The sequence below is a fragment of the Prunus persica genome, chromosome G7 (genome assembly GCF_000346465.2).
Source record: "Prunus persica cultivar Lovell chromosome G7, Prunus_persica_NCBIv2, whole genome shotgun sequence".
In the NCBI taxonomy this organism is placed as follows: domain Eukaryota; kingdom Viridiplantae; phylum Streptophyta; class Magnoliopsida; order Rosales; family Rosaceae; genus Prunus; species Prunus persica.
The window spans coordinates 16681534-16702370 of NC_034015.1; the positions used below are offsets into that span (position 1 = coordinate 16681534).

Below are 20837 nucleotides of genomic sequence, written 5' to 3' on the forward strand. Positions count from 1 at the left end.
CAGCTGGCTAACTTAGAGCTCCCACCCACCATAAACTTTACACATAGTAATATACATCAGCATTATAAAATCACTAAATCATTCTTTTTTTGTTACACATAAAATAACAAAAGGAGTGTGAGCCATCTAGTTAACCTAATGGTTAATCTAAAGATCTTTAGATTGGGAGACAAAATTTAAAACTTAATAGCAAATGACTTTATGAAATTTTTTTTTCTAAGTGTTAAAAGGGCTGTAAAAGAGGTGGGAGCCAAGGCCACCTTGCACTTGGCTCTAATTATGCCCGTACTAATGGTATTTCTCTTATCTTTAAGTTCGAAATCCCAATATATTATTAATGTATAATTCATAAAATTTAAGCTATAATTACTATTAATATTTCCAAAATTAAATATTTTAGATCTCTTAACTATAATTACCATATTAAATTTTGGTGATAATACTTTAATATTAGAAAATTATTGTGCCGTTGACGGCATAAATTTCCAAATAAGTAAGTGTTGAAAAAAGGTATATACATGAGTGAGAGAGACTTTCCCTGTTCCTTGTGATAAGTGATTGACTGATAAATAGTCAGCCAACCAAACCAAGCCGAGCTGACAAGGAGCCGCCGTCGGTAGGCGGCGTTGGCGCTGAGCGTGAGCGTGAGCGTGTTTGTTTCTTTAATTTCCATGATTTGGTTGTGTTGATTGCACATGAAAGAAGCAAGAAAACGAAGACCGAAAGAGAGATGGATGTTAAGAAGAGCTGTCGCTTCTGAGCAGTCTTTGTACCGAAATTTGCCGTCGTGTCATGGGTTTGGCTCATTCTCATTTCTCTGCCCCATTCCCCCAAACCCAAAACCCAAAACCAACCTTTCGTTTCTTCTCTATATAATATAACCCATAAGCCTCTCTCTCTCTCTCTCTCTCTAGTATTTGCGTGCCATGGGGCATGTCGCTAAGATCTCTCACTGATCACGACGAGATAACGAATCATAACTCGTGATGATCTGATCACTACGAGCTTTTGAGCCATTTATATCTATTTATATTTATAGATAAAGGAGGGATCTGCATAACTACATGCCACTTACTTGTCTCCACGACCTGAGAATCTCTCTCTGATTAATGTTGCTCGCCAATTATTGAGGTTAGGCCTTTTCTCTCTTTTGGTTTTTTGTTCTTCTTCTTAAATTTTGTGTAAAGTCGTAGAATTGAGCTGCGAATTCATGAATTGGGTATTAGGAAGTGAATTTGGGAGCTTCTTGTTGGGAAAAACCTTGCTTTCTTAGCTTAGCTTTGTTCAATTTTGAGTTTGAAGGCATGAAACAGATAGAGTGTAAAAGGTAGAGAGTTTTTGGTGTGAATGGGATTTGAGAATTGCTGGGTCGACGAGGAAAAGAACAAAAGTAAGGTTTAGGAGTGGACAGAGTGGGGTTTTAAGAAGAAAAAGAGAAAAGCCTAAAGGGGAAGTGAAATTTTTTTATAAATATAAAAAAGTAGGAAAAAGGCAACAAGAATAACTCAAACAGGGAAGAGGGTGACCGGAAAAGATCCAAGCCCAGAAGTGGTAAGGGCAAGTAAGGATTGATTCCATTCTAAAGCCTCCCTCTTCTTCACACACGCAAATACACCAAGACATATTGTCTTCTAGTTTTGTGTTATTTTCATCCAGTGCATGTCATGCACTTCAACTTTTGTCACTTGTTTATGTTCCTTGTCTAAATTGTTGTTCCAACCAGCTTCACCAGTAAGTTAATGTGGTAATTCATGTTCTTATTATATTTCATTGCCTGAAGTTACTTGGAAGCATTTGTGGTTTTAAGTTATACTGGGTATTGATTCATTTAGACCATTTTATGGTGATTTGCAGAAAAAAAAAATATGGCAACTTTAGTTGAGCCCCCAGATGGAATTAGGCAACGGGGGAAGCATTATTACTCAATGTGGCAAACATTATTTGAAGTTGACACCAAGTACGTTCCGATCAAACCCATAGGGCGAGGAGCATATGGCATAGTGTGCTCGTCCATCAATAGGGTAACAAATGAGAAAGTTGCAATCAAGAAGATCAATAATGTGTTTGAGAACCGAATCGATGCATTGAGGACTCTGAGGGAGTTGAAGCTTCTTAGGCATATCCGGCACGAGAATGTGATTGCTTTGAAGGATGTTATGATGCCTATCCACAGGACAAGTTTCAAGGATGTGTATTTTGTTTATGAGCTCATGGATACAGATCTTCATCAAATTATAAAGTCCTCTCAACCACTTACCAGTGACCATTGCAAATACTTTCTATTTCAGGTATTAGCTTCCTCTCAACTAGTGTTATTTTACCTCATTAATTCTTTCAAGTAGGCATTATAATTGGTTGATGCTAATTTTGTGCCAACTTAATTCATGCACACGAATGATTTTGGGAATAGGAGTGGGAACTTAATGAATAGAACGCATGTTACCAATGAGACATTGCAGCTTCTTGCATTTTCTTATTTAGAAATTAACCTCTTGGGGTTCTGTGCATTTCAAAGCTTGAAAAAATGTGATTAGAGACCAAGCTCCAGTTAATTGTTTAGATCTATTTCTTCTAGGAGTTGTTCTGCTTGTGACTAATTTTGACTTTGCATTGTAGTTGCTTCGAGGTCTCAAGTATCTTCACTCAGCAAACATCCTTCACCGGGACTTGAAGCCTGGAAACCTGCTCATCAATGCTAACTGTGACTTAAAAATATGTGATTTTGGGTTGGCCCGAACCAGTGGAGGTACTGGCCAATTCATGACAGAGTATGTTGTCACTCGCTGGTATCGTGCACCAGAGCTGCTATTGTGCTGTGACAATTATGGAACATCCATTGACGTCTGGTCCGTAGGATGCATCTTTGCTGAGATTCTTGGTCGGAAACCAATCTTCCCTGGAACTGAATGCCTCAACCAACTAAAACTAATTATCAATGTTCTTGGTAGCCAGCATGAACCTGATCTTGCATTCATTGACAATCCGAAAGCCAGGAAGTACATCAAATCACTGCCCTATTCTAGGGGAACACATTTTTCCCGTCTATACCCCCAAGCTGATCCGTTAGCTATAGACTTGTTGCAAAGGATGCTTGTGTTTGATCCAACTAAGAGAATCTCTGTCACCGAAGCACTCCAACACCCTTACATGTCAGGGTTATATGATCCAAGATGCAATCCTCCTGCCCAGGTTCCAATCAACCTCGACATAGATGAGAATTTAGCGGAACCAATGATTAGGGAGATGATGTGGCATGAGATGCTTCACTACCATCCAGAAGCTGCTTTTGTGAATGCCTAGGTAATTTTCAAAAGGCTTTCCAGTTTCCTCAACAATGCTTCTTCGTGCAATTGGTTTATAATAGAAAACCATGCAATAGAGAAATGTGTTGTTAGTAATAATGATCTTAACAAGATTTTGTATTATCTTGTTTGGTAGCTTGAGGTCTCTGAATGGGACATACTGTCTGGTAACTCTGTATATAATTGTGCTTTGTTATTTGAAATGTACGACTATAGTTCTGTATTATTGATAATGCACGTAAGACATTTCCTAAGAAATACCAAGGGAATTGAATAAAGATGCGTCTATTTTTATTATTGTTAGTTTCTTCTTTTTTTTCTTTTCTTGATTTTCTCTACTCAATCTTAATAGGTGGATGCATGGGTCACTTACTCAAGCATATTGTATATGTTGAAACGTTTGCTGATCTGGTTTACCTGAAAGGAAGTTATACAAATCTTTCCAAGTACTTTCACTTTATGATTTGGGCGATATGCTTAATAGTTCAATGCCCATCAGAAGTAAGAAGGCCTATCCTACGGCCAGCCCAAATGGTTCAAGAGTCATTCTACGGTGAGGTGAGGGTCTTATATATGGTCCTTAAATAAGATTCTATCTCTTAATCGTTAAATTAAATTAATTAATTTAATCTAATGATCATTCAACAGAAAAAGAAATTATTATCAAAGCTGCTACATGGAATGCTGCTTTTTAGGAAAGTACCCACCCTATATCCTACTCTAAAAAGCATGTCACTTCCAAAAGTATTATAAAGAAAACAGAGCACACAATTTGGGACCCAAGACCCGATATGCGCCCAACTTTTCTTAACCCCCAAAACGCACTAACAGCCCACCACTGCCCACTGCTCTTGCCCGGTTTCCTTTTGCCTTCCCTCCCTTCTTTTCAAATAACTGGGTCCAAGCCTCCAAGGCAACTTGCAAGACCATGTGCTTTTTTAAGGCACATAAAAAAGTTGCTTCAGATTTCATTGGTTTTCATATATCTTCTTGTGTTCACTGTTCAATATGAAAAGTATGCTTGAAAGAGAACCAGCTGTGGCTGGCATTTTTAAATGAAAGATTGCCTAAATCTAAGCACATGGGATATAAAATGGGAAATATTTTTACTCACCACTTTAACTCAAGGGGTATTTTCATCATCTTTCTCATCACTTGACACGTGTCTATTGATATAATCATAGTTAACTCTTTGTTTTGTATTTATAGAACTATGATTATGTTCATGAACACGTGTCAAGTGTTGAGAATAATGATGATGATACACTTTGAGTTAAAGTGGTGAGCAAAAATGCACAAAAAAATAATAATCCAATAAATCAATTCATAAAACAAATTGGTTGCTTAAATTTATATGAAGTCTAGAAAATGCATACAATTCAAACCAACGTTTTTGACCAATCCCACTCCCTTTTTTTGTCTAATTGAAAATTGCAAGTTGTTGCTAAATTGTGATTGGAGTTGCAAGATTTCTCATGTTTACAGGGAGCAAAACAGAGCTGCTGAACACCTTGCTAATTTGGGGTATGAATTACCTTGGCTTCATAATTTTGAGTCAGCTTTGGATTCCATTTTGATCATTTTGTTGTACAACGTGTTAGGAAGGGCCCTTGAAAGGGCAGTGATCTGTTAGTTTTTTTCTTCTTATTTCGTCTTGGCTTCGGCCTCCTTGTAACCAAAAAAAACATTTAAGCAGAAACACAGGAGAAATTATTTTGAATCTCAAAGCAACAAAGGTTCAATTTGCTTTTTTCTGCTTGTGTCTTTTTAAAACACATAGCTGCAATGCTTGCCAATGGGCACTGGTGTAGACTAGGAGAAACAATTGTGTAATAGGGATAACATTGTTTTGCTATATCCAACCAATTACGCTACATCACGCGTGACAATTTTTTTATTTGACATAACGTGATTGGTCGAAAGTAGCAAATAGTGATATCCCCATTTCATATAAATTTTTCTGGAAGACTATAGGGCGGCCCTGTCCTTTAAGCTGTAACCCTTCATTATTGATCAATGTTTAGGGACCAGCTTTCAGAATTCTGACCACATACATGTGCCCTTTACTGCAGCAGTGTTTATGCTTCTGGGATCTTTTTTTTACCCTTTAAAAGAAAATGCCACATAATAAAACTTTTACTGTCACAACAATAGTTTCTCAAGATGAGATGAAATAGTGCTCCTTTTGAGCAGTTTCACTTACAAATTTACCTCAAAAAGTACATCTCCATTATTTTTCATGCTCAGTTTACCTCACAAAATCAGAGGAAAGACTGACACATTGATTTTGAAGTATACATACCGTATCAGTCAGGCTGCAACTTGGGGTCAAAAAATACAAAGTCTTGCTATTCTCTGCCAATCAGGTTATATCAAGTGGATAAATTATCAACCGTGCCATAACGTGATTAGTCAGACATAACAAAACAGTGTTATCCCGTTACACACAACACAAGTGTTTCTCATTACCTTTTCCTTATAATTTTATATTGAGACAATGAGACATGTTCTTAAATATTCTTAATAGTTTATGTCTATATGGTGGGCGTTTCTGGTCTATATATTCAACCCTCCACCACTCTTCAAAACCTCCTCTTCCTTATCTTTTCTTCCTACTCTAAAAATTGGTCTAATCTCTATCTCTGTCCCTCTGCTTCTCTCTGTTTTCCTCTCATAGCTATCTCTGTTTTCCTCTCATAGCTATCTCCCTGGTTCTGAAAACCTGTGTCTGCTTTAAAGTTCATAACTTTGGGCACTTCTTTTTCTCCTTTAATGCTTAACATGCATAGATATAGATACAGTTGTAGATGTTTGAGCTAGATTGATGTCTCCTGTACTTAGTGAAATCCTGCTCTCTGGGTTTATGGTAAATTCCACTCTCAGGCGTAGAACCCACCTAGTTCAATCCTTCTCTGTCTGCTTCCTCTACTGGTTCTATGTGTTTTCATGAACACCATCTCTTCATAAAATAGCTCTGCATCACAACTTATAAGTAATTATATTGCTTATTTGAGGTTTTTTCATTTTGTTTTCAAAATTAGCATCCGGGTTGTTTAAATAATCATTCTAGTTTTATTGGGTAAAAGAAAAGATTGGTTTTTGATTTTGTTAAGCATATTTTCCACATGGGTTCTTCTAGTGGGGTTTCTTCAGGGTCAAGCATGCTTCAGAACTCAGGCTCTGATGAAGATCTTCATCAGGTCATGGACCAAAGAAAGCGCAAAAGAATGCTATCCAATCGGGAATCGGCACGTAGATCTAGGATGCGCAAACAGGAGCATCTGACCGATCTGACGGCTCAAATTGGTCTTCTGAAGAAGGAGAACCACCAAATCCTCACAAGCATGAATGTGACCAACCAACTCTACATGAACCTTGAGGCAGAGAACTCTGTCCTCAGAGCTCAGATGGATGAGCTCAGCAACAGACTGCAGTCTCTCAATGATATCATAGACTGCATTAACTCAAGCAAATGGCTTTTTGAGGCTGAAGAAGAAGACACTCAGATTATTGGTGGTGATGGATTTCTTAATCCATGGAGCACTCTCTGTTTGAACCAACCAATTATGGCTTCTGCTGACATGTTTATGTGTTAATAATCTTAATTTATTCAAATCATGGGTTAAGTGAGTTTTTCTGGTGGTGTTTTTCAGAAATTAGTGAGTTTAAGATGTGAGTTAGAAGCCCATGTCATGTGTAAATTTGTTATTATAATGATGGATGAGTCATGGGTTTCAACTGTTCAACATGTGGGCATTGTGTAAGCAATCAATCTTTCTGGTAGCCAATTACTTGATTTAATAAAATCCAGTTGTATTATGTTCATTTCCAGTTTAATGGGTGCTCTGCTGGCCTATTGTTTGTTTCTTTTGTTTTGTTTGTATTTCATGGTTGGATTGGATCATATGGTTAGACAAATTTAGTGGACTCTGAAAGGTTGATATTTTTATTTAAACTTTGCTTGGGTGCTTTGCTGGTGGGATGATGCTTTCTTCTAAGCAATGTTGGGAAGCATAATGAACATTACTTAATTATAAGATCATAGTCATCAGACCATTATTAATATAAAACCTCTTCTCATTTTTATATGCACGACAAAATATTAATAACTCATCAATTGTCCCACGCATTATGATTTTTCTTTCACACACAATACCAAAGTGTCATGGAGTTCAAACTTAATCACTAATTTGCAAATCAATGCACTTTTCCACTAGGCTAGACCCGATTAGCAAAACTAATGTTGTTTAAAGACAAATCCTGTGACGTTTTGGAGTTTATCAAGAAGGAATATTATGTCCTTTCAATTTTATTTTATTTTTTGTTTTATCAGGAAAAGAGAAGAAGAAAAAGAGGCTAAGGAATTGAAGTCAGAAAAGAGGTGCTCATTTAGTTCTGTTGGCAAGCCAGCAGAGTGCCCATTGTGCCACTGAGTGATAAGATCACATTGATCAACAAATTTTTCAAAGCAATGAAGAATATAAATTAAGGCTTTGAGCCCCACTTACTAGTATACTATGAACATAGACTACAATACCTGTATAACAAAAATGCACGTTTTTTTTAAAAAATCTAGTTCTTAATGGGGAAAATGATTTTAATGCAAAAGATTAAAAATATATAGGTAAGGCCTAGACCTAATAGAGGTGATTAATTAAGTGTTAAACCATGCTATTACGTATGTGTTGTTGGGCATGGCACTTGCTCACCCACTAATTCAATTGAAAAAGAAAGGCTAATTAAACATATGATAAGTTTCAATGTCCATGGAAGGTGATGAAAGCATGTGGCCAACCAATTATGACAGACTTGCTCACATGGACAAGAAATTTAACTATAATTTGTGAAAGCTCTGTGCATGTTTTTTCTTTTATTGTTAGAAAATAAAAAAGGTAGGCTTGATCATAGAAATAAAAAGCCATCTTTCCTTGGAAAAGGAATTGCAATTATTGGCTTGACATGCCTTGTTTTTTCTGTCTTTCTTCTTTTTAATACAACCTTAGAAACTTAGCCATTTCATTTTGTAAAATGCTTCAAGGGCATCTCTAATTACATTGTAATTCCTACTACAACACTAGTGGGAAGATTGAACTAGTTTGGATTGAATAATTTGAGCATTTACGGTATCGAAATGTTTGCCGGACGAGAGCTTAAGATTATGACTTTCATGTTGAACAAGAGAATAACTGTTCTTTTCCACTCAGTCATCAAGCATATCACATCCCTTAACACAACATTAAATTTAATACAGGAAATAAAACTACCTCTGCTTACACAGGAGTATACTTCCAAGGCTGTGAAGGGTATCCAAGTCATAAAGATTTCAAAACTGCAAGACCTCTACAGGTGGGCACTTGTTTGTTCCCTAGAAAATGGAAAAGCTCTAAGGTTTAAAGAGCAAAAAGAAACAATAAACGAAAAAACAATTCCTCAATCATCTTCTAATTTAACCAGGTCAAGACCCAGGTGTGGTTCTGCTCTTCTTGATGTAACTCCCAAATCTTTGGGCAACTGCAGCATCGTATGACGTATCCCATACCTGAAAATTCAACCACATTGAATTAGCAATCATCATCCACCATAGAAAAGCCTTTCAAATATCCAAAAATCCACCCATAAACAAGATACAGAAAGATGGCTCACTTCCAGAGTCCCTTTTGAGCCTCCTATGGCAAGCAAAAACGGGTTATCTTCCGAGAACGAAACAGAAAACACAGCTCCCTGACAACATTCAGAAGAGAGTCCGACAATCAATCTCATTGAAAATAAACAAATAAGAAAAAGAAGAATAACTCATTACATTAGCATATAAATCATGTCACTTACAGCTTTAGGATTCCTGGATGAAATGCATGAGGGTTGGTTGTTTGACACATCCCAAAGCTTTACCTGCAACAAATAGTAGTGGAACAATATTAGGATATCCAAATCTGGTTGGTATACAGACTCAGCAGGTAATGGGAAGAACATAATACCATTTTGTCCGTGGATCCAGTTGCAAGAAGCTGAAAAGAAAAGAACAAAGGTGAGATTACACATAAATCAACAACATAAAAAGTACCCAAAAATGAAGAGAAAGAGGACTATACATTAGGTGCTGAGGGGTTATAGGAGATTGCGCAAACAGCTTTGTCGTGTGCATGAAGAGTAAAACTAGGTTTAGACTCAGAAGTAGAAGAAGATGTGGCAGCCCGAATATCAAAACCTTTGACTGTGCCGTCTTCAAGGCTCACCTGGATGGATTTACAAAATGAATGATGATCAATAAATGATAATTCTTATCTAGCCAGAGAGTAACTGTATCCACATTAAAAGTACATATAATACACACACACACAGGTGTTGATACAAGGAATCAACCAAAAAAAACGCAAAGAACTTCGTAATTGAGTATGAAAAATGACTGTCTTAAGAACCAAAGCACACACCACAAATGAATGCTCAGTGTGTGGATCCCATGCTAAGCTTTCTACATCAGCTGTGACTGTCCATTTATAGCCAGAATGTGATGACGCCCTCCCATCTTTCTGGAATGCATAACAATTATAAATTCACCAGTCAATGAAATTTTCAAATAAGAAAGTTCCTTGACAATGTCTAAAGTTTGTCGGAAAACAAATATATGAAAAGAATGTAACACTCAAGTAAAAATAATATACCAAGACTACTGAATGATCAAAAGATCCACTAAGAAGAACTTGATGGGCAAAATGATTCCATGCAACTGCCTGAACCTGTAAAAATTAGAATGAAGAAGTTAAAATTGAGGTTAAATTGCTAAAATTGCAAGGAAAAGTCAGCTGAAATCCTTAAAATAGAGAGCTCAAGATTGCATTTGTTCTATAGCACACCATCCAAAATATGATTTTGGGATAAAAGATATAAATGCAATTCTTTCTAAATTCTTGCCTTGTCTGTATGATGCTCCATGGTAATGGTACATTTTCCGGTAGCCACATCCCAAATCTTAACTTGTTTGTCAGCACTTGCACTAGCAAGTACATTTCTGTTTATGGGAAAAGACAACATCGAATATAAACCTTCCACTGAAGCAACAAGTAGTACAAAACTATAAAAGAGTTAACAAACCTGTAGAACTTATTCCAAGCAAGGCCAAGAACTGAATCTCTGTGACTGCCTTCTTTGTATTTGATTGATGCCTAACACAAAGCAAGTTGCAGAATTGGTAAAAGGAAGTGACAAAGAATTGCATGATTATCAAACCCAGGCATTGAAGGAATTGAGCATCAAACCTTCTTTCCTTTCTTTTTCTTCATCTCAGCAATACCGCCCAATACCACACATGGTTGTACTTCATCAATCTGAAAAACAGAAAAAATGTTTAGAAAAAGCAATAATATCTCCATCAATTTCCTACTTAAACCTACCTAATGAGAGTAGAACGCATAAACTACATACAATGTCAAGATCCCAAATCTCAATGGAAGGTTCATCCATTAAACCAACAGCTATGAAATTCCCTGCCAGCATAAAAAAAAATAATATTTAACCATCAATTAAATACAAAGGTAAAGCAATGCAGAAACTGAAAACTTATCCACGTTTTAATAAACTTGTAAAAGAACCAGCTGTGGTTGGCATCTTTAATTGAAAGATTGCCTAAATCTAAGCACATGGTATCTAAAAAGAGGAATATCCCATATATACATGTATTTGAGCAAGCAATATGTAAATGAAAATGGAGTAGACCTCAAATATCAATAAAAATCAGAACTGATCCAATAAACCATACAAGGTTCATAAAACAAATTGGTTACTTAAATTTATGAAGTCTAGAGAATGCATATGATTCAAGTTTAAACACATGAAAAATTACTTTGAATCTCAAATTACTATGATTTCTAGTGAGAAATTACAATGCATAAGATAATCATCATTTAAATTCGCCAAAAAGAGAGCTAATGGGTAACAGAAATTTCGAGTTGAAGAATCTAAATTTTAACAAAATTGTAATTAATATCTAGGAAAACAACCAATGAAGATGAACAATAATCAGATTCACCAAATAGAGGCTAATGATTAACAGAAATTTGAAAGAAGAAAAAGAAAATATTACATTTTTCTTAAGAGAAGAATAAATTACAATTAAAAAATATAATTCACATATATGAGTAAACTCAAGCAACTTCAACCAAAATGCATAACATCACATGATTCGCACCTTTGTCTCCACCTTTGAGAGGACAATCAAGCCATGCTGTGCAAAGGGGGAACGATGAAATGATGACGTCATGGTGCACATAAACATTTGATTCACCATCTTCTGATTCGACATACAGCCAAATCTGCTCATACATAATTTAATTAGTATCAGTGACAAACCGACAAAGAGAAATGAAACAATAGTTTCAGCTAACTATTACATGCCTCAAGCTGGCTGACATCATCCTCATTGCGGGCGCAGACTATGACTGAATCAGTCGGGTTAATGGTCATGTCATCACTGTCTTCCGACTCCTCGTCCTTTGATAAAATAAAAAATTGAATATGAAAAACTGAATCCCTCTTCTAGCCTCACAAAACAAAAGAACAACAAAAACAGTGGCATAATTAAGTTGTAAAACTTACATCATCCTTATCCTTGAGATATGGATCCATATCATTACTAGGGTAGTAAAGGTCTCCAAGCCCACTACTAAACGGGTCAATGCCTAGGGTTAGACATAAGAAGAAGCACTGTTAGCTATATATCTTAATTGACACTCATGAGAGGAAACATATAAACTATAGTACTAATAACGCCATTTAAAACTTAAGCAAATTACTACTCTGTAACTTCAACAATGCTTCAAGTTCAACCTTGTCTAATAGCTTAAACTTTGGTCATGTCAACAATGCTTCAAGTTCAACACCTCCAGCTTAAGCAACATTGTGAATAATCCCCCTTATACTCCAAAAATGAATTCAAGAAAATAAGATAAAATAGAAATACCATCCTCCTCATCATCATAATGTTCCATGTCAAGTTCCCTCAATCCATCGGTTATATCATCAAATTTGGTCCCTGACTCTGTAACTTTAGAAGCTTTGCCGAGTGCTTTTGCTACCTCTAATGCTTGGGAGATTTGATCATCCTTCTTGGGGGTTTCAACATCCATTTCTCCATCACCGTCCTCACTTTCACCATCTCCACTGCACAAAACAACACCCACCACAACCATACAAGTCAGCAAGTCGAAAATCAACACCAAAATGCATAGACCCTCTTTGCCAAAGAGCAAACACGTGACAAATATACTCCATGAAAAATTCAATCTTTTCCTTTTGCTTCCAGAAAGAAACTACCAACCCCATAAAGAACAAGACCAACAATTTGTTGCAAAAGAAGTGATCGTCTTTAACAAAAAAAAATCAATGAGTTCAGAGCTTAGCCTCAGAACAATAACAGCTATCAGAACAGACAATGGTCATTCAGCATCAATAAAGCACTCAACGATCACAAAAATTAGACAAATAAAAAAAGAGCTGAAGAACTTCACCTTCTCTCCAAAGCACCGGTTTTGATTAACTCATCGATTTCCTCTTTGGTGGGCGGGTCGGCGACTGAGGGAACTGGCTTTGAAACTCCTCTGGGCACCCAAGAAATTGCTGATATCATTTCCTCTTCTTCGTTTTTTAAAACTTGGTTGAGCTTAAATTGCTGTGTTTGACGAAGGTGGAGGTTTCAGGAGCTATGAAATTTGGCGGTGGAGCAACGAGGACTGTATATCTGTTGCCGCTCCTCGATGGTGAAAAATAGGGTTTTAATACAATTTCGGACCCGTTTGGTTATAGGGATATTCCTAAACCCAATCAGATTAGAGTTTTGCTAACGTTTTCTTCATTTGTTTTTTTTTTTTTTTTTATAGTTTGGTTTTTGTTTTGTTTTTCAACTACTTCTTTTAACTTCTTTATTTTTTCTTTGCCAAAGTTTACACATGGAAAACAAATTTTAAAAAGTCGAGTATAGCCGCGCGGCTATACTATTCACACACACTAAAAAAAGGGAACTGCTGCGCAGAGCCCAGGCATCCACGTGTAAAATTGTATAGCCGTGCGGCTGTACTTTTTTACAAATGAATTCAAAAACCTGAGTATAGCCGTGCGGCTATACTTTTTTTAATATAAAAAAGGAGCACCCAAGAAGCCACGTGTCAAAAAAATCCATTTTTAAAAAAAATAAAAAAACACGGAGTATAGCCGTGCGGCTGTACTATTTTTCCTTTTTTTATTTATTCATAAAGTCGACCCTTTATCGTTTACCGCCACGTGTCGAAAAATAGTATAGCCGCTATACTATTTTTTATATGAAAAATCGTAGTATAGCCGCCCGGCTATACTATTTAAATACATTGTATTTAAAAATTATGGCAGCACAGCTACACTATTTAATAAAAATATGAAAAATAAAATAGGACCCTCCTAGTTGCTTTAGTTTGTACCATATAAATATTAATTTGCTAGGTTCAACATATCCAAAGTAGATATTAATCTTCCACTATATGATATTTTAATATAATTTTGCACACATATGTTATTCTTATTCAATAATATGAGAGAATTATTTGTATCATACGTTTAATAATGTTTTATATACGTATTTCTCATGTTTAGTGCACTTAATTTTAACAAAAATTTCAGTAAGACGCAAAATTCACGTATTATATACAAAATTCTAACATATTATTGAATAAAAATAATATATATGTAAAAAAAATCTCAGTTTTTCATAATTGTTTATTAAAAATAGTATAGCCGCGCGGCTATACTCTTTTTCAAAAATTTTAATTAAAAATAGTACAGCCGCCCTGCTGTAACCGTTTGCCACGTGGCGCATAGGCCTTGGCCGGTGTAAAAAGAGTATAGCCGCCCGGCTACACTGGATTCTTTTTGAATTTTGTTCTAGAAATAGTATCGCCGCACGGCTATACTTATTTTCCCCAAATTTTTTTTAAGTAGGCTGTGACACGCGGCACCTATGCGCTGGGGCATCTCTTTTTTTAATATATAAATAGTACAGCCGTTCGGCTGTACTTTTACAAAATAAAATTCAATTTGCCACGTGGCGCATAGTCCTTGGCCGGTGTAAAAAGAGTATAGCCGCCCGGCTATACCGGATTCTTTTTTGAATTTTCTTCTAGAAATGGTATAGCCGCACGGCTATACTTATTTTCCCCTATTTTTTTTAATTAGGCTGTGACACGCGGCACCTATGCGCTGGGGCACCCTTTTTTTTAATACATAAATAGTATAGCCGCGCGGCTGTACTTTTAAAAAAGAAAATTTAATCCCATTTACAAAAAATTTAGTTTCTTTACTTTTCTTTTTTGACCTACTTCTTTTATTTAATATATGTAATTGAGCAATATCTTAGCTTTTTTGAATTACTTTAATCACTACTTGTATTTTAATATATATATATATAACAATTTCAAGTAAAAGTCCCCAAAATAATTCATTTATATTTATTAAGTCTTTCGAGAACTCGTTTGGGTGTCTTGATTAAATTTCTCCGTAGCCCAAGAGCCCTATCTCTTATTATTAGGCCATTGCTCGGGTATCTAGTGTCCCTTTTTGATTTTTTTTCTTTTCCAAAGCTATTACCCGCATAAATATTTTTGCACTTTCACGTTTAATAATGTTTTATACACGTATTTCTCATGTTTAGTGCACTTAATTTTAACAAAAATTTCAGTAATACGCAAAATTCACGTATTATACACATAATTCTAACATATTATTGAATAAAAATAATATATATGTAAAAAAAAATCTCAGTTTTTCCATAATTGTTTATTAAAAATAGTATAGCCGCGCGGCTATACCCTTTTTCAAAAATTTTAATTAAAAATAGTACAGCCGCCCTGCTGTAACCGTTTGCCACGTGGCGCATAGGCCTTGGCCGGTGTAAAAAGAGTATAGCCGACCGGCTACACTGGATTCTTTTTGAATTTTGTTCTAGAAATAGTATAGCCGCACGGCTATACTTATTTTCCCCAAATTTTTTTTAAGTAGGCTGTGACACGCTGCACCTATGCGCTGGGGCATCCCTTTTTTTAATATATAAATAGTACAGCCGTTCGGCTGTACCTTTACAAAATAAAATTCAATTTGCCACGTGGCAAATAGTCCTTGGCCGGTGTAAAAAGAGTATAGCCGCCCGGCTATACCGGATTCTTTTTTGAATTTTCTTCTAGAAATAGTATAGCCGCCCGGCTATACTTATTTTCCCCTGTTTTTTTAATTAGGCTGTGACACGCGGCACCTATGCGCTGGGGCATCCTTTTTTTTAATACATAAATAGTATAGCCGCGCGGCTGTACTGTTAAAAAAGAAAATTTAATCCCATTTACAAAAAATTTAGTTTCTTTACTTTTCTTTTTTGACCTACTTCTTTTATTTAATATATGTAATTGAGCAATATCTTAGCTTTTTCGAATTACTTTAATCACTACTTGTATTTTAATATATATATATATATAACAATTTCAAGTAAAAGTCCCCAAAATAATTCATTTATATTTATTAAGTCTTTTGAGAACTCGTTTGGGTGTCTTAATTAAATTTCTCCGTAGCCCAAGAGCCCTATCTCTTATTATTAGGCCATTGCTCGGGTATCTAGTGTCCCTTTTTGATTTTTTTTCTTTTCCAAAGCTATTACCCGCATAAATATTTTTGCACTTTCACGTTTAATAATGTTTTATACACGTATTTCTCATGTTTAGTGCACTTAATTTTAACAAAAATTTCAGTAATACGCAAAATTCACGTATTATACACATAATTCTAACATATTATTGAATAAAAATAATATATATGTAAAAAAAATCTCAGTTTTTCCATAATTGTTTATTAAAAATAGTATAGCCGAGCGGCTATACTCTTTTTCAAAAATTTTAATTAAAAATAGTACAGCCGCCCTGCTGTAACCGTTTGCCACGTGGCGCATAGGCCTTGGCCGGTGTAAAAAGAGTATAGCCGCCCGGCTACACTGGATTCTTTTTGAATTTTGTTCTAGAAACTTATTTTCCCCAAATTTTTTTTAAGTAGGCTGTGACACGCGGCACCTATGCGCTGGGGCATCCCTTTTTTTAATATATAAATAGTACAGCCGTTCGGCTGTACTTTTACAAAATAAAATTCAATTTGCCACGTGGCACATAGTCCTTGGCCGGTGTAAAAAGAGTATAGCCGCCCGGCTATACCGGATTCTTTTTTGAATTTTCTTCTAGAAATAGTATAGCCGCACGGCTATACTTATTTTCCCCTGTTTTTTTTAATTAGGCTGTGACACGCGGCACCTATGCGCTGGGGCATCCTTTTTTTTAATACATAAATAGTATAGCCGCGCGGCTGTACTTTTAAAAAAGAAAATTTAATCCCATTTACAAAAAATTTAGTTTCTTTACTTTTCTTTTTTGACCTACTTCTTTTATTTAATATATGTAATAGAGCAATATCTTAGCTTTTTTGAATTACTTTAATCACTACTTGTATTTTAATATATATATATATATATATAACAAATTCAAGTAAAAGTCCCCAAAATAATTCATTTATATTTATTAAGTCTTTTGAAAACTCGTTTGGGTGTCTTAATTAAATTTCTCCATAGCCCAAGAGCCCTATCTCTTATTATTAGGCCATTGCTCGGGTATCTAGTGTCCCTTTTTGATTTTTTTTCTTTTCCAAAGCTATTACCCGCATAAATATTTTTGCACTTTCACGTTTAATAATGTTTTATACACGTATTTCTCATGTTTAGTGCACTTAATTTTAACAAAAATTTCAGTAATACGCAAAATTCACGTATTATACACATAATTCTAACATATTATTGAATAAAAATAATATATATGTAAAAAAAAATCTCAGTTTTTCCATAATTGTTTATTAAAAATAGTATAGCCGCGCGGCTATACCCTTTTTCAAAAATTTTAATTAAAAATAGTACAGCCGCCCTGCTGTAACCGTTTGCCACGTGGCGCATAGGCCTTGGCCGGTGTAAAAAGAGTATAGCCGACCGGCTACACTGGATTCTTTTTGAATTTTGTTCTAGAAATAGTATAGCCGCACGGCTATACTTATTTTCCCCAAATTTTTTTTAAGTAGGCTGTGACACGCTGCACCTATGCGCTGGGGCATCCCTTTTTTTAATATATAAATAGTACAGCCGTTCGGCTGTACCTTTACAAAATAAAATTCAATTTGCCACGTGGCAAATAGTCCTTGGCCGGTGTAAAAAGAGTATAGCCGCCCGGCTATACCGGATTCTTTTTTGAATTTTCTTCTAGAAATAGTATAGCCGCCCGGCTATACTTATTTTCCCCTGTTTTTTTAATTAGGCTGTGACACGCGGCACCTATGCGCTGGGGCATCCTTTTTTTTAATACATAAATAGTATAGCCGCGCGGCTGTACTGTTAAAAAAGAAAATTTAATCCCATTTACAAAAAATTTAGTTTCTTTACTTTTCTTTTTTGACCTACTTCTTTTATTTAATATATGTAATTGAGCAATATCTTAGCTTTTTCGAATTACTTTAATCACTACTTGTATTTTAATATATATATATATATATAACAATTTCAAGTAAAAGTCCCCAAAATAATTCATTTATATTTATTAAGTCTTTTGAGAACTCGTTTGGGTGTCTTAATTAAATTTCTCCGTAGCCCAAGAGCCCTATCTCTTATTATTAGGCCATTGCTCGGGTATCTAGTGTCCCTTTTTTATTTTTTTTCTTTTCCAAAGCTATTACCCGCATAAATATTTTTGCACTTTCACGTTTAATAATGTTTCATACACGTATTTCTCATGTTTAGTGCACTTAATTTTAACAAAAATTTCAGTAATACGCAAAATTCACGTATTATACACATAATTCTAACATATTATTGAATAAAAATAATATATATGTAAAAAAAATCTCAGTTTTTCCATAATTGTTTATTAAAAATAGTATAGCCGCGCGGCTAGACTCTTTTTCAAAAATTTTAATTAAAAATAGTACAGCCGCCGTGCTGTAACCGTTTGCCACGTGGCGCATAGGCCTTGGCCGGTGTAAAAAGAGTATAGCCGACCGGCTACACTGGATTCTTTTTTGAATTTTGTTCTAGAAATAGTATAGCCGAACGGCTATACTTATATTCCCCAAATTTTTTTTAAGTAGGCTGTGACACGCGGCACCTATGCGCTGGGGCATCCCTTTTTTTAATATATAAATAGTACAGCCGTTCGGCTGTACTGTTACAAAATAAAATTCAATTTGCCACGTGGCACATAGTCCTTGGCCGGTGTAAAAAGAGTATAGCCGCCCGGCTATACCGGATTCTTTTTTGAATTTTCTTCTAGAAATAGTATAGCCGCCCGGCTATACTTATTTTCCCCTGTTGTTTTTAATTAGGCTGTGAAACGCGGCACCTATGCGCTGGGGAATCCTTTTTTTTAATACATAAATAGTATAGCCGCGCGGCTGTACTTTTAAAAAAGAAAATTTAATCCCATTTACAAAAAATTTAGTTTCTTTACTTTTCTTTTTTGACCTACTTCTTTTATTTAATATATGTAATTGAGCAATATCTTAGCTTTTTTGAATTACTTTAATCACTACTTGTATTTTAATATATATATATATATATATATATATAACAATTTCAAGTAAAAGTCCCCAAAATAATTCATTTATATTTATTAAGTCTTTTGAGAACTCGTTTGGGTGTCTTAATTAAATTTCTCCGTAGCCCAAGAGCCCTATCTCTTATTATTAGGCCATTCCTCGGGTATCTAGTGTCCCTTTTTGATTTTTTTTCTTTTCCAAAGCTATTACCCGCATAAATATTTTTGCACTTTCACGTTTAATAATGTTTCATACACGTATTTCTCATGTTTAGTGCACTTAATTTTAACAAAAATTTCAGTAATACGCAAAATTCACGTATTATACACATAATTCTAACATATTATTGAATAAAAATAATATATATGTAAAAAAAATCTCAGTTTTTCCATAATTGTTTATTAAAAATAGTATAGCCGCGCGGCTATACTCTTTTTCAAAAATTTTAATTAAAAATAGTACAGCCGCCCTGCTGTAACCGTTTGCCACGTGGCGCATAGGCCTTGGCCGGTGTAAAAAGAGTATAGCCGCCCGGCTACACTGGATTCTTTTTGAATTTTGTTCTAGAAATAGTATAGCCGCACGGCTATACTTATTTTCCCCAAATTTTTTTTAAGTAGGTTGTGACACGCGGCACCTATGCGCTGGGGCATCCCTTTTTTTAATATATAAATAGTACAGCCGTGCGGCTGTACTTTTACAAAATAAAATTCAATTTGCCACGTGGCACATAGTCCTTGGCCGGTGTAAAAAGAGTATAGCCGCCCGGCTATACCGGATTCTTTTTTGAATTTTCTTCTAGAAATAGTATAGCCGCACGGCTATACTTATTTTCCCCTGTTTTTTTTAATTAGGCTGTGACACGCGGCACCTATGCGCTGGGGCATCCTTTTTTTTAATACATAAATAGTATAGCCGCGCGGCTGTACTTTTAAAAAAGAAAATTTAATCCCATTTACAAAAAATTTAGTTTCTTTACTTTTCTTTTTTGACCTACTTCTTTTATTTAATATATGTAATTGAGCAATATCTTTGCTTTTTTGAATTACTTTAATCACTACTTGTATTTTAATATATATATATATATAACAATTTCAAGTAAAAGTCCCCAAAATAATTCATTTATATTTATTAAGTCTTTTGAAAACTCGTTTGGGTGTCTTAATTAAATTTCTCCATAGCCCAAGAGCCCTATCTCTTATTATTAGGCGATTGCTCGGGTATCTAGTGTCCCTTTTTGATTTTTTTTCTTTTCCAAAGCTATTACCCGCATAAATATTTTTGCACTTTCACGTTTAATAATGTTTTATACACGTATTTCTCATGTTTAGTGCACTTAATTTTAACAAAAATTTCAGTAATACGCAAAATTCACGTATTATACACATAATTCTAACATATTATTGAATAAAAATAATATATATGTAAAAAAAATCTCAGTTTTTCCATAATTGTTTATTAAAAATAGTATAGCCGAGCGGCTATACTCTTTTTCAAAAATTTTAATTAAAAATAGTACAGCCGCCGTGCTGTAACCGTTTGCCACGTGGCGCATAGGCCTTGGCCGGTGTAAAAAGAGTATAGCCGACCGGCTACACTGGATTCTTTTTGAATTTTGTTCTAGAAATAGTATAGCCGCGCGGCTATACGTATTTTCCCCAAATTTTTTTTAAGTAGGCTGTGACACGCGGCACCTATGCGCTGGGGCATCCCTTTTTTTAATATATAAATAGTACAGCCGTTCGGCTGTACTTTTACAAAATAAAATTCAATTTGCCACGTGTCACATAGTCCTTGGGCGGTGTAAAAAGAGTATAGCCGCCCCGCTATACCGGATTCTTTTTTGAATTTTCTTCTAGAAATAGTATAGCCGCACGGCGATACTTATTTTCCCCTATTTTTTTTAATTAGGCTGTG

At 35.2% G+C, this 20837-nt stretch overlaps 3 protein-coding genes across 3 annotated transcripts; 2 read left to right on the forward strand and 1 right to left on the reverse strand.

Annotated features, from left to right (window-relative positions):
- Positions 605-3605, forward strand: LOC18770152 (mitogen-activated protein kinase 7). The gene is made up of 3 exons (XM_020568456.1): positions 605-1131; positions 1856-2288; positions 2617-3605. The coding sequence occupies exons 2-3, from the start codon at positions 1866-1868 to the stop codon at positions 3298-3300; spliced, it is 1107 nt and encodes a 368-aa protein (XP_020424045.1). The 5' UTR covers positions 605-1131; positions 1856-1865; the 3' UTR covers positions 3301-3605.
- LOC18769167 (bZIP transcription factor 44) lies at positions 5869-7139 on the forward strand. Its single transcript, XM_007202670.2, has one exon. The coding sequence runs from the start codon at positions 6428-6430 to the stop codon at positions 6896-6898; it is 471 nt and encodes a 156-aa protein (XP_007202732.2). The 5' UTR covers positions 5869-6427; the 3' UTR covers positions 6899-7139.
- LOC18769770 (periodic tryptophan protein 1 homolog) lies at positions 8424-13152 on the reverse strand. Its single transcript, XM_020569221.1, has 16 exons — positions 12803-13152; positions 12256-12455; positions 11892-11974; positions 11691-11786; positions 11485-11608; positions 10722-10783; positions 10556-10624; positions 10392-10462; positions 10212-10308; positions 9962-10036; positions 9731-9829; positions 9392-9535; positions 9278-9307; positions 9129-9191; positions 8946-9023; positions 8424-8841 (listed from the first exon to the last, which is right to left on the reverse strand). The coding sequence occupies exons 1-16, from the start codon at positions 12919-12921 to the stop codon at positions 8758-8760; spliced, it is 1494 nt and encodes a 497-aa protein (XP_020424810.1). The 5' UTR covers positions 12922-13152; the 3' UTR covers positions 8424-8757.

Coding starts and splice junctions, on each gene's coding strand:
- LOC18770152 (XM_020568456.1), top strand. CDS start 1,866: ATGGCAACTTTAGTTGAGCCCCCAGATGGAATTAGGCAACGGGGGAAG. Junction 2,289..2,616: donor GCAAATACTTTCTATTTCAG/GTATTAGCTTCC, acceptor TTTGCATTGTAG/TTGCTTCGAGGTCTCAAGTA.
- LOC18769167 (XM_007202670.2), top strand. CDS start 6,428: ATGGGTTCTTCTAGTGGGGTTTCTTCAGGGTCAAGCATGCTTCAGAAC.
- LOC18769770 (XM_020569221.1), bottom strand. CDS start 12,921: ATGATATCAGCAATTTCTTGGGTGCCCAGAGGAGTTTCAAAGCCAGTT. Junction 10,037..10,211: donor TGGAGCATCATACAGACAAG/GCAAGAATTTAG, acceptor TAATTTTTACAG/GTTCAGGCAGTTGCATGGAA. Junction 9,192..9,277: donor CTGGATCCACGGACAAAATG/GTATTATGTTCT, acceptor TATTTGTTGCAG/GTAAAGCTTTGGGATGTGTC.